We start from the raw sequence: 13,496 nt of genomic DNA, 5'->3' as shown, positions 1-13,496 counted from the left end.
GCCTTTTTTCTTCTCGCAAGGAACCGAAGACAGCTTACATAATGCTCCTCCTCTCCATTTTATCCTCACAACAAAGCTGTGAGGTAGGTTAGGCTGAAAGTCAGTCACTGGCCCGTAGTCACCCATTGGGCTTCATGGCTGGGGGCGGGGGACTAAGAACCCATATCTCCTGGGTCCCGGTCCAATACTACACCACATTGGCTCTGTGTGGAAGGGCTTGTGGGAAAACTTAACAGCCACTCATCTTTCTGCACTTTTCCACACCTGTTTACAGCTGTTGCAAATGACTTGTAACTGCAGAGTAACTACCGATTTGGAATGATCTGGAGCGGGGGTAGCAAATTAATGAAGAACAATATTTTATTTGGTGTGATTTGGATGGGAAGTTAATTGGCTGGCTTTGCCTTCTGTGAGATTTAAATAAACCCTAGCATTTCTTTTTAAATTTGCATGTATAGGTATGAATTAGCACATGTCCATTTTCTGCAGATTAGGGTTCTATGGGCCTGGACCAGTGGAGGTTGGTGGCTCCGATTTTGGTGAGGCTGTGAATCCACTCTGGGTTTTAGTCAGAACCAGACAGAACTCTCGAGGAGCTATCCAAGGTGCTGAACCTATTTGGGGATGGGGTTCCACACCTTGGATAGGGTTGTTGTGAGGATAAAATGGGGAGAGGGAAACATATGTGAAGCCTCGAGGTTCTTGGAGGAAAAATGGGATATAAATATAATAACCTATTAAATATTAGTCAGTCCTGTGCAGATTTGTCTTCAGATGTTGCAGCTGGAGGAGGCAGTTACATAAATGTTGTGCCTTGCAGATGCTGGAATTCCAGACATGGAAGTTGAACACAATGGAACCCAACATGATAGCGCGGCAATGCAAGGTACGGTGTCTTACGGAGTATTACTGATTTCATATGTGGTGTGCCAATTAAGTACAGTGCTGTGTTCAAGATTTGCTTCCTATTGTTTCTTTTTACATTGTTGTTGAAAGCTGAAATGTTTTAGTATAGTATTAGATAATGAATTTTGAACTGTGATTCTTACTGTTTTTAGTATGGGAACCACTTAGAGCAGGGGTCCCCAACCTTTTTGGACCCGTGGACACAAACTACTGTGAGCACCACCACAAAATGGCTCCCATGGAGGATGTGGCTAGTGGCCTAATGGCTGCTATGGGGGCCTGGCTAGTCACAAGGTGGGGAGTGAAGAGAGAGAGCTAAAGGGAAGGGTCTGTGTGGACGGAAGAAGACTGAGTGGGCCAGGAAGCAAGCAACTCTTTCCATTTCCACCTTCCTCCAAACCTCTAGCTTTGCTATTTTTCTCCCCCAACCTATTTCCTTGCTATTTCTCTCCCTTTTCCATACATGGCTGCCTTCTTTCTTTCCCTTCCTCTCTCCTAGTCCTGCTCTTTCTCTCCCTTCCTATCCCCTGCCCTTTCTTTCTGCCCACTGAAGAGCTGATCAGGGGCTGGTTCAGCAAAAGGAAGGAGGACCTGGCACCCTAACGTTTCTCTTTTTTTGTATTAAAATGTTGTGGAAGGGGGAAGGAGTAAAGAGCTTTGGGGGCATCATTGGAGGTGCCCGTATTGGGAGCCCTAACTTAGAGATTTTAGTACATTAAGTGGTATATAAGTATTACAAATAAATAAATAATAGAAGTGTGTTCAAACCATAACGATAGAGGGACAGAGTTGTATGGCTGCTCCCTCCTTGCTGCTGTGGGGAAGCCCCCCTCCCCCTCAGGAGACTGGAGTGGCCAAACCTCTCTTTCAGGGGGCTACAGGGGTTCACCATGGCAGGGCAGTGCCTAGGGGTGTCAGCAGCTGTGGGTCCCTCAGACACAATTTCTGAAACAACAATGACCTTGATTGAAGGTTTTGCTGCATCATACTCAGGGCTATTCTAACTAGGAATGTCCATCACTGGGAAATCCGGTTCTTTTCTGGCTCGACAGAGTTCTGTGGTGTATATGACTCACTTGGTGTCTGTGAGCCAAGCTGCGGGCTGTTCCCTGAACTCCAGGAACTTTTTAACGCAATTGGGGGGGGGGAGGTTCTGCACACATTATGCAAATTTTGCCATCATTCCCGCAAATCGGCCATAATTTGTGCAAATTGTTCAGAAATTTGTGGAACTTTCAGAAGCTTCCAAAAAACCAATGTGTAAAATTCAACCAGAATCTAGGCAGAGGGAGCCCATGTAAAAAATAAAGGCTGGAGAGGAAGGGGAACCCTCTTATCCCTACATATCAAGTACATAACCAAATGCATTCTTGGGAACCATTGTAGCTTCCTCAGCATAAAGGCCTTAACAGTCATGTGGATGTCCAGCAGGCAGTTGCATGGTCAAGCTGAGGAAAAGATTTATATTTGAATGCTCCTGTCTTTCAGTTGCCGTGACTCACTTGCGGGCCAAACGCAAGGATGGTGCATCCACCAATTTTTATCCACCAATCTCCGTTTCCCATAAAATAAACATACAGGGTGTCATTAAGTGCACCTTCAGATCAATGATTTTTGCAAATGACATTCAAGTACCGTTCGAGTGGTGCATTTTTTTTGCTGATAAAAGCAAATTAAATTAGCACAACTACACGCGATGCTGATAAAAACGGCGGCCCAACAGCAGCGCCATTAGCTAACAAAGTAATATTTTCTCTTTACTGCTTTCTGCCATTTAGTTATTATCCTATTGGAAATCTAATTATAATCCTTTTACTCCCCAGTCAAACTTCACAGTTTTTGCAAGCTTAGCACTGACATGTGATTTCATTACGTTTGATTGCTCGCGCCCAGATTGACTTAACTTCACTTGGAGACCTAAAAGCCCTCTCAGTTTCTCAGATTCCCTGTTTGCACATTACTGCAACAGCTCCTTTAATTAATTAGCATGAACAGCAGTAACATGAACTGCTGAACAGAAAATAACATCATTTTATGATCGCAGGGAGACTTCTCCTTTTGCATGTTTATACCTTAGTTAACTTTTGTATATTATATTTCATTTGGTAAGAGGATGTAGGTGTAAAGAAAGGAAAGTAATAGTAGTCACCAGTGCAAGTGTTTCACCTTAACTTTCTCTTAAAAAAAAAACAACAACAACCAAACAGATGAAGAGTTGATATTCTTTAATCGTGCAGATAAGTAAATATGACATCCTTACGTGCATAGTTAAACTATGGAATTTGCTACCACAACATGTAGTGATGGCCACCAATTTGGATGGCTTTAAAAGAGGGTTAGGCAAATTCCTGGAGGAGAAGGATCTCAATGGCCACTAGTCCTGATGGTTCTATGCGACTTCCAGGATCAGGGACAGTCTGCCTGTGTACACTAGTCACTGGGGAACATGGGTGGGAGGGTGCTGTTGAACTCGTGTCCTGCTTGTGGGTTTCCCGTGGGCAGTTGGCTGGCCACTGTTTGAACAGAATGCTGGACTAGATGGACCCTTGGTCTGATCCAGCAGGGCTCTTGGTCTGATCCAGCAGGGCTCATCTTATGTTCTTAAGATCCAGCAGGGCTCATCTTATGTTCTTGGTCTGATCCAGCAGGGCTCATCTTATGTTCTTAAGCAAACAAGGCAACAACAAACTCTAGGAGTGTGATCCCGTCAGAGTTAAATATTTTTCAGTCCTAGGAATTTCCTTTTTTACTGGTAGTTATTTATTTAAAGTATTTTTACCTTGCTGTTCAGTTGAAAAGGGCTCCCAGAATGGCTTACAAAAATTAATAGTAAGACAGGGCCTGCCCTCTGGCTTAGAATCTAAAAGGCACAACACAAAAGGAAAAGGGATTGGGAAGGAAGAGGAAAAAAGCAAACTATGGCACTAGTTCTTAATTACAAAGTTCTTATAGGGGTTATTTCTGGCAAGGAATAATGAAGCAACTTCCCTGCAACGGCTTCTCTGGCTCATGTATGGGGCCTGGTTGGTCTTCCCCTTGCCGTGATATTCTTCCTGGAGGCAGAGGGAGTCATGGCTAATGGATGAGGCTAGAGAGTGCTTCCCTTCAGCTCAGCAGTCCCAGAACAACTGTCAGATGGAGATGAGTGCTCTTTCTGACATGGAAGAATAAAGCAAGCTCCCAGTACTTGTATTTCACTCTCTCCAGTTGAAATCAATGGGGGCTAAAAGGAGGGCTGAGCTAAATATCCTGAACGGGAATAGTTCCAGCTCAAAGGTAGGTCTTTAAGGGAGGAGTCTCCCTCTGCTCATTTTGTTCATCCCATTTTTGCTGCCTTTTTGTGGTCCTGGCAGCAGCAACTGCGCTCTCTGCCACTCCTCAGCACTATGTTTTCCCTTCAGCTTCATCAGAGTAAAGGCAGAAAACATGGCTTCCATTCTGATTTGGTTTCGTGGTATCACCTTGAAGCCAAACCAGAATGAGGGCAATGCTTTCTGCCCTCACTCTCAATTGGCTTTGTGATTACATAATCAAGTAGCCAAATCTGATTGACTGCACAGTATCGTTATGAAGCCAAATCAGAATGAGGGCAAGGCTTTCGGCCCTTACTCTCATGTTGTGTTAGGCAGTTGAAAGAAATGGTAAAAACAGCAGAGAGCACCTCAAAAATTGCTAGTGGCAGCAGTAAAATAGGCAAACATTTTGCCCCTATTCACAGGGCCCCCTGAAGAATAATAAAAAAGGGGGCATCTTTGCAGCCCTTGAACAGGGCAGAGAAGTTGCAAGGAGCTGAAGCTCCAGGGCTCCCATTTTTACGTTATGTAATCTGAAGCAGAATTGTGTCAACCATCAAATATTTCATGGGCCTAAGAGCTGATCCACGCATTCCGGGGGGGGGGGGGGGACTGTGGCACAATCTTCAGGAGACTGTATGACTACAAGATGCCAGTGGCGATCACATAATTAAATGCTCTGCCACACAGAAACTATACTCCCTGGATAACTAGCATATTAGGGAAGTAGCTATGCTGGAACCCTTTTTTCTTCTCCCTGACATGCCATGTGAAGGAAATACTTTTATAAGGGTGAGCAGTCAGTCACAACAGTATTTGGAAGTACTACAGTCCAGTATTGTACTATGTAATTTTTCTGATTGGCCAGCTCTGTTTTGACTGCTTCACCATGAAAACTAGTAGAACTCCTCCATGAGGACTAGTAGAATTTCTCTCCCTGATTTGCTAGAACTCTACATGCAGAAAGAGATTTTGAGTTTTGACACAAAGTTACAACACAGAAACACCTGCCTCCTCAATCAACATTATGAAGTGGTGTAGTCCCTGAGAAGCTTTGTTAGATGTCTTTTATAAGCCTATAGACTGGCTGTGCTTGGAACAAGATCTACATGTTAGTGATTATGTGTAAAACTCTGTAGTGTGCATGTTCATGTGGTGGGGGCACAGGGGACAGTTTCACTGTGCAACATCAAATGAGACCTTTAAGGTTCCCACCTCCAAAATTATTGTTTCTCCTTTTCTTCCATGATACCAAATATAGAACAGAGGGAGACATCTATACTATGTAATAACTACCCTGTTAGGAAAGAAAATATCATCCAAAGGGGAAATTACCATCATTAACATAGGATTTGGCTCACAGGCAAAATTGTGAGATCTTTATTCATGTTACACAATGCACTGGGTCTGAAAACCCCTTTCTAAATGTCTTGCTTATTAAGGCAGTCATGCATTTCACGATAGGTTGTAAAACAGCCTATCATGCACTGGGGGCTCATAAGCATATTTTAGTGTTAGGGAATATCATTTATACCCTTTTTATATTGTCAATATTATCCCTAGAGAATTAAATTATGCTTTAAACTACTGTAAATCCACCGTTTGGCTCACCTTTGTCTAATTTCATTTTTTAATAGAATGAAGCCCACATAAATGAATATTTGATTATGGGATAAACTTAATAAAAGGATACGTTTATGGCCCAAAGATTTATTTAAAATCTTGACTATGTAATACCGTAAAAATGCAATAAAATGGAAACATCGATAGGTACGGAATGTTCTGTGTGGGATGAATTTTTGACCCTAGCTTCTTTTCTCCCGTAACCAGTTTGCACAAAGCTTTCACTAAGGAAAAAAAAAGATTTTGGTAGATTTGGGAAGGGAGAGGGATTTTAAGATGGCATAATAACATAGGACTGGTTCATGTGGGCATTTTGTCATCGAATTCAGACTTGGCGCCCTCTAGATGTCGTAAGACTACAAAGGCAAAAGTCATAATCCCTGACCATTGGCCATGCTGGCTGGGATTGATAGGAGTTGTAATCCAACATGGGCAGGAGGGTGATGTTGCACTTCTGTCCTGCTTGTGAGTTTCCCGCAGGCAGCTGGTTGGCCACTGTGTGAACAGAATGCTGGACCAGATGACTAGATGGACCCTTGGCCTGATCCAGCATGGCTCTTCTTACTTTCTTATGTACTTCCAGTGTTCAGGCTTCGAGTGCCATTGCTTATTTATCCAAAATGGCACCACACATTGGCCTACCATTATCTGCTCATTATCTTGCTAACAGTGAATTGTTTCCTGTATCCCGGGCCTTGTGAGTGTTTGTATACGCGCATGCTCCCTGACCACGCAGACCTCGCCCCTTCACCTATCATTGTCCACCAGGATCTAAAGATAATTATAGCCCTATTTGAGATCTCTCTCTCTCTCTCTCTCTCTCTCTCGCTCACACACACACACACACACACACACACAATTACCATCACATGAGGAGGAGAGCAGGCATGAGACTGTAGGCCAGGAATGGGGAACCTGTGGCCCTCCAACTCCCATCATCCCCATCCAGCATCACCAATGGTCAAGGATGATGGGAGTTGTAGTCCAGAGATGTCTAGACATCTAGGTCGCCACCCCCAGCCTACGGGCTGGTCCCTCTCTCATGTCCCTGTCGCCAGCTAAGGATGGACGAAAGTCCCTTACCTGGTCCTGCAGCTTGGTTCGTGGCGGGGGGGGAGGTGCTTCGGTTCTCCCCCTGAAGTTCAGGCTGGGGGGGAGGCGCCCTGCCCCGCCTGGCTGAAATTCAGGCCGGGGAGGAGCGCCCCGTCTCCCCGGCCGCGAAATAAAAAAGTAAATTAAAACACACACACACACATGTGATAGGCTGCATAACGATTTACATAGCCTATCATGGCTAGATTTCCAAAGTCAGCCGGGATAGGCTATGTAAATCGTTACGTAGCCTATCATGGGTGACTTTGGGGGGAAAAAAAGAAAGCCCGTATGCAAATGGCAGCGCCCTTATTTTCGCCGTAGTCTACGTAAATCTTTACGTAGACTACCCGGGCCCAAATAAGGAACGCAAATGGCGGCGCCCATGGGCGCCGCCATTTGCATATGCGCTTTTTTTTTTTTCAAAGTCACCCGTGATAGGCTACATAACGATTTACGTAGCCTATCACAGCTGACTTTGGAAATCTAGCCGTGATAGGCTACGTAAATCGTTACATAGCCTATCACGTGTGTGTGTTGTTGTTGTTTTTAATGGTGGCGAGTTAAAGTTAATTTAACTTTGTAATGGCGGCGACGGCAGCCGGTCGGAAGACCGGCCGCCGCCCGTGCCGAAACGCCGCCGAAACACCGCCGGGACCCACCGCCGAGAGGGACATTCGAAGGAGGTAAGTCCCATCCCGGGGGGGGCGGGGGGCGGAGAATTTCACCACCAATTTCGGGGGGCTGAATGCGTTGGCATTCGGCCTCCCGGAGATTCGTGGAGAAATTCTCTGCCATCCCCAGCTTCATTCCATTCTACATGTTGGGTACTTACTTCCACACTGAGGACCTGGTTATACCCATGGAGACTCCCTGCCCAATTTAGAACCCTGATCTTTGAGTTCTAAATTGCACCAGGAGCCTTCATGAGTAGGGAAAGTTCCCCACTCCTGTCGTTCACCTTCTGAACAGACGGAAGGCGACTGGGGATGCAGTGGACAGGGTGGGACAAACAGCCTCATCCCTGTTCTTCCTCTCACATGATGGAAATTGCGGATGGAGGGAACACCCAAATCAGGGTAATTTTACTCGTCTGTCGAGGCCTCCACCATCCAGTGCTTCCAGCTCCCTTGACGAGGTTCCCATACTCCTGTGCATTCCTCTGGCATTCATGTGTCATTGATATTTATTCAAGTTTATGTCCAGGCTCCATATTAGATCATCACTGTTTGGAGAGCGCGAGCCCTCTTAAAAACATGAAACTTTCAATTACTAATTAGCTGTTTCCTGTTTGTAATGGAGCGAACATGCTGGATGTGGATTAAAATTCAGCTCCCTCACTCGGCTGTTTATAGTTCCAGATGTTTTTGTTTTATCTAGGAGTTTACTTTGACAGTTCCCGTTAAATGATAAATCACTCATATTATAGCTGAAATGCATTTCAAAATTGAAATGTAGCAAAACTTGGCTATTGCTCCAAGGATCTGTGTCGGTTAGCTGGTCAATACAGGTTTCCTTATGAAGATTTGGTATTGGCATATGTAAAACAGTAATGGGAGATGTGTCAACATTATACACATGCTGGTTGGGTGGGTCATTTTTACGACAGTCTCTAAAATCAGTCATTGCTGGTGCAGCTGTTTGGACTTTAAATCTATTCTAAGAGGAATATAGATTTGCATTTCTTTTGGCTCTCCACTGTCTTTTGAGCTTAAAGCAGCTTTTAAAGGTATTTTAAAGAAAAGAGATAAATGCCTCTTTGCTTTTTCCGTTAAAGAGGAATGTAGGAAACAAAGGTGACAGAAATGGCTTCCAATCCCAATCCCATGATTTACTAACCATGCTGATTTGTAATTCAGTCTTATGTTTTTAAGTATGCCTTCTCGCAGATGGGTAGGATGCATGGTAATCATAACTGATTTTGTTTAGTAATAAAATTGTTCACTTTCTGAACATCTCACATTTATATTCCAGATATTGGGCTGGATCCTGACTTAGCCATACATTGAGTAGACCAACTGAAAACAATGTGGAAAGTTAGTCACGACTGGCCCAACCTTTCTCAACCTAGCGCTCTCCAGATGTGTTGGACTACAACGCCCCTCATCCCCAGCCACGCTGACCAGGGATGGTGAGAGTTGTAGCTGAACACATTCGGAGGCTGGGGAAGGCAGCTCTAACCTATCGGAGTATCCTATATTTGACGAGCGTATGAGGATATTCGACAGACGACTCTAGCCTTCAATGTTGGCTCTCACCTATCTGGCTGTTCTATAGAGGACTGCTCTAGCCTGTCAGGGTATCCTAGGGATGTTGCGAGAGTCTGACGGGGGTATGTATGGAAGCCGACAGACTCCCCCTCACCCACCCTCCTGGACTCCACTTCCCAAACTGCGGAGTGCTCACAGATCCCATCTGCAAGAACCCCACAGCTCAGCGAGCACCCAGCACTTGCCCATCCTCCCCCAGCGAGCTGCCATTGTGCACAATAATGGCGGGTGCTTCCAGATAAGTAATGTTGCATACTTGGCAGCCGTTAAGGCCCCATTTATGCAACATTACAGGCGTGAATGGAGCATTCACATCTGTAATGTTGCGTAGGTGGCCCCTTTACACCCGCCAAGTATGCAGCGTTACCTATCTGGAAGTACCCACCATTGTTACGCACAATGGCAGCTCACTAGAGAGGATGGGTGGCCCCGCAGCTTTGTCAGGCACTCACCGGGCCACAACAAAGCTCGCACAGCAGCACGAGCAAGAGCAGGCAGGAGTGCGCAGCAGCAGCAGCTCGGCGAACACCTGACAAAGCCGGGCACGGGTAAGCCTATCCATCCCTATGACATCCTATAGTTGACTAGCCTATCAGGGTTAGGGATGCTGGAGAAATTCAAGACGGACTAAACTGAGCTTGGATTTCTAAGAATCCAACCTGTGGAATCCACTGCAGAGTGACCTCCTCAGGCAGCATGGAGGTGATAACTTCCGGATGATTTTTTTTTTTACTTTCCCAAAATTTACACATATGAATTCGTAAGAAAATACATACGTTTCTGCTGAAGAAACGTTGAATGGAATGGGGACAATATGCTAAATATTATGTACTAAGGTAAATTATGTAAATACTTGCATAAATACTTACATAAGTATTTGCGTATTTTTCTGCACGATGAAAAACAAATATTCGCATCCATCTGTGGGCAGACAACAGAACAAAAGGCACCTGACAATCCATGAAACACAGACGGAGCAGATTTTACACAGTCCGTACATCCCTAATCAAGGTATACTATAGAAGGCTCTTGCCAATGTCAGCTCTAGCCTATCAAAGAATCATATAGAAAGCTTCTCTAGCCTATAGTTCTCAGAATCTGCAAGATGTGTGTGATTCATAAATATTGATTTAAACTCAGGCTTTTAAGAAGTGCAAATAATGAATATGGAATTACCATACGGTGTTCTTTTGTTTTTCAGAAAACAGATCATACATCAAACCTTCCATCATGTACTGAAGACACTTAATGTGGAGTGGGGGGCTGGGGAAAACATAACCATCACTCTTTGAAGACGACATAGCTCATGAACGAAGTCCCTTCTAACCTTTGATGCCTTTGGTGCTGTGTGACAAACAGGATGGGCAGCATTGAAACATGGACAATCTTCAAGCAATGTACCGCTCCTGCACTGAAAACCACGCAATGTCACTGAGAAATATGGAGACTTCTTACAGCTTGCCATACCAAGCTACACCTGTTGCAGCAGATCATTCCAGGTCCCAGAGGATAGAGAGAGAGGGGAAAAAAGTTTTAGTATTTTTAAGCACATACCGGAATTATTCCCTGAAAGAACTAACTTCCCCACCACCACCCAAGGAGTTAGCTATTACTGTATAACAATGGCACAATGAATTTAATAAGCCGCAAATTTCTCACTGGCTGTATGTTCTACACGTCCAGTTTTATCACTGAAACAGCTCAACACAGAGCTGTTTCAATTGTGTTTATATAAATTTAAGCTTTGTTTACTGAAGCTGAAACTCAATATATATTACGTTTTGAAGAGAAAAGTATGTACATTTTTTAATATGATGATGATAATGATGTAAAAATTGTCCTTCCTTAGATGACCAATTGGAGAGTGTGAACTCAACTCCCCCCCCCCCCATAGCCGGCATAATAAGGGGATTATAAATTGATGCTTTTTTTTATTTTTAGTTCCGCTTGGCTTTTGGTCTTTTAAAATAAAGCGGAGGGAAGGATGAATATATGGTAGAATGTTAGATAATGGAAACTTTAAAGTATAGTTTCTCTGTTGTACCATATTAAGTTAAAAGTACACATTCTTTGTTAAAATGTTCTTGCTAAAAACTACAGTATTAAAAACATTTTTGTTTGACTTTGGAAATTGGTTGGTTGATTTTTTTAAAAGGAATATTTTTGGAGAGGGGAGGTGCCAAAACGAGAAGGAGCCATAACATAACGTGTGTGTGTGTGTGTGTGCGCGCGTGAGCGGGTGTGCACCCGGGGGAGGTGTTTTTGTTGGATAAGGCCAACAGTTTCTTTAGCAGGTTTGGGCAACGTATGGCCCCTACTCTGGACTCCACTGCACCCCCCAAAATTGTTTTTAAAAAGTTAAAAAAAAAAAGATGTCCATAATGGTCTACACAGTACACAAACTGCCAAATTTAGCTTGCTTACAAATTTAGCTTGCTTGCAAAGTGCCAAACATGCTTGCATGTTTGTGGCCCTTTGAGTACTGCATGGCCACTACGGAGCTCCAAAGGGGTTAAATTTAACCATTGTAATACCCTCTAGTGCTATGGAGTGGACAGTCACTGAATTCTGATGGCAAACGAGCAATTTCAGCACTTTATTCTTTTCTTTTGGAGGAGGGTGTCCCGTGGACCCTGGACCTCCGGAAGTTGCCCACCTCTGTTCTATAGCATTTGTAGTTCTCTGGTTTAGGGATGATCTAGGATTTCTTTTGGTCCACATTTTAAAGCAAACCAGTCTGATTTGCACTTTGTGGATTGAAACACAGATCAAAATGCAGCCAGCCTTCAATTTTTGCACTTCCTTGAATTTTTGGATCAAGTTTGCAGCTCTAGAAGCATACCAAAGTGCATATAAAATGTGTATTTTAGACTAAGTTGGATACAAAAATGCATATTTTAGGATGAAATGTGTACAAAAGTATGTATTTTAGGATGCAATGTGTACAAAAATGCATATTTTGTGCGGAAAATACATTTAAAAATAATGTGTTTGTGCATTTTTTAAAAAAGAAAGATGGCTGCAGAAACAGGACAGAACAGACTTATGAAAGCACAAATGCAATACTTACTGACACAGACTGGAAATAGACTACATCGTCCATTCCTCCTGAATCCAGTTGGAAGTCATTGCTACACCATCTCTGAATATCTTTTCCTTGTGCTGACCTTCTGGCTAGGAAGGAAGCCAAGCAGTTTCCTACATGCATCTTCTGGGCATAACCTACTAATTTGTCATCATACCATATTACTGAGGGAAGGACAAATCTGTCTGTTTTGCTTTCTACAAAGTTTACATTTTTTTTCAAGCAAACTTTATTCTATCCCATTTCTGCACCAGTTTGTGTTGTGTCCGTTTTTAAAGTCCCCATGGAAATTTGCACACTTCTTTCGGTCACAATTTTCTGTCATACTTTTTTCAAGCACTTTTCCTTAACAGACACCTTTTTGTACACTCTTTCCCCTAGTAATGCACATATTTTTGTACACAATTTCCCCTAATGTACACTAATGTTTGTATGCCTTATTTGATTGGAGAACTGCATCGCAAAATTTGGAGAAGCTAGAAAAGCAAGGCCTTTGGGGCCGCGGTGGCTTAGTGGTTAAGATGCTGAACTGCAGACTGGAAGGTCGGCAGGACAGCAGTTCGAGATCCGAGTGCTGTGTGACAGAGTGAGCTCCCGTCTTCAGTCCCAGCTCCTGCCAACCTAGCAGTTCGAAAGCAAGAAATTGCAAGCAGATAAATAGGTACCACTTCGGCGGGAAAGGTAACAGCGTTCCATGCACCTGGTGTTCGGTCACGCCGGCCACATGACCACGGAAGCGTCTTTGGACAGCGCTGGCTCTTCGGCTTAGAAATGGAGATGAGCACCACACCCTAGAGTCGGACATGACTGGCTGGGGACACCTTTACCTTTACCTTTTTTAGAAAAGCAAAGGCTAATGTGTTCTGGTTAACATTTGTGAAGCACAAGTTAGGGTGGTTACATTAAAATGCAAACCACATGAATTTTGCTTCCACCCTTAATGTTACCATGTACATTATCAGCTAAACTTTTCTAAGGCTCAGTTCCGAGGTAATTACACATACCATTAGTATTACGCAAACCCATTCTGGAATCCTAACCATACTGCAGAGCTTGTTCGTTCATTTTAAGCACCCCTAGAAAGTCATCCTCGCATCCTTTTCCTCCTCAAAGACCAAACTGCTACCTTGATATTAGCTTGGTGAGCACTTCATTGATTTCCTAATTTGCCCTTCCAAGAATAGTCTTAAATGTCAAAACCCTAGCAAATGAGATTTAGGGAATGGA

The 13,496-nt window shown here is 43.7% G+C and overlaps 1 protein-coding gene across 2 annotated transcripts in view; it reads left to right on the top strand.

Annotated features, from left to right (window-relative positions):
• Positions 1–11,312, top strand: part of DACH2 (dachshund family transcription factor 2) — a 502,690-nt gene extending 491,378 nt beyond the window's left edge. For both annotated transcript variants that reach the window (XM_084814013.1, XM_084814012.1), the window contains 2 exons: positions 821–886; positions 10,386–11,312. In XM_084814013.1, coding sequence (XP_084670139.1) covers positions 821–886; positions 10,386–10,423 — 104 coding nt within the window. In that variant the 3' untranslated portion in view covers positions 10,424–11,312. The remainder of the gene's footprint in view (positions 1–820; positions 887–10,385) is intronic.
• The last annotated feature ends 2,184 nt before the right edge of the window (positions 11,313–13,496 follow it).

Source organism: Heloderma suspectum, chromosome 9 (genome assembly GCF_057233095.1).
Source record: "Heloderma suspectum isolate Gila_16-S chromosome 9, 16-S_ref, whole genome shotgun sequence".
Lineage (NCBI taxonomy): Eukaryota > Metazoa > Chordata > Lepidosauria > Squamata > Helodermatidae > Heloderma > Heloderma suspectum.
Note: the sequence above shows the minus strand (reverse complement) of the source record. Positions and strands in the feature narration are given on the sequence as shown.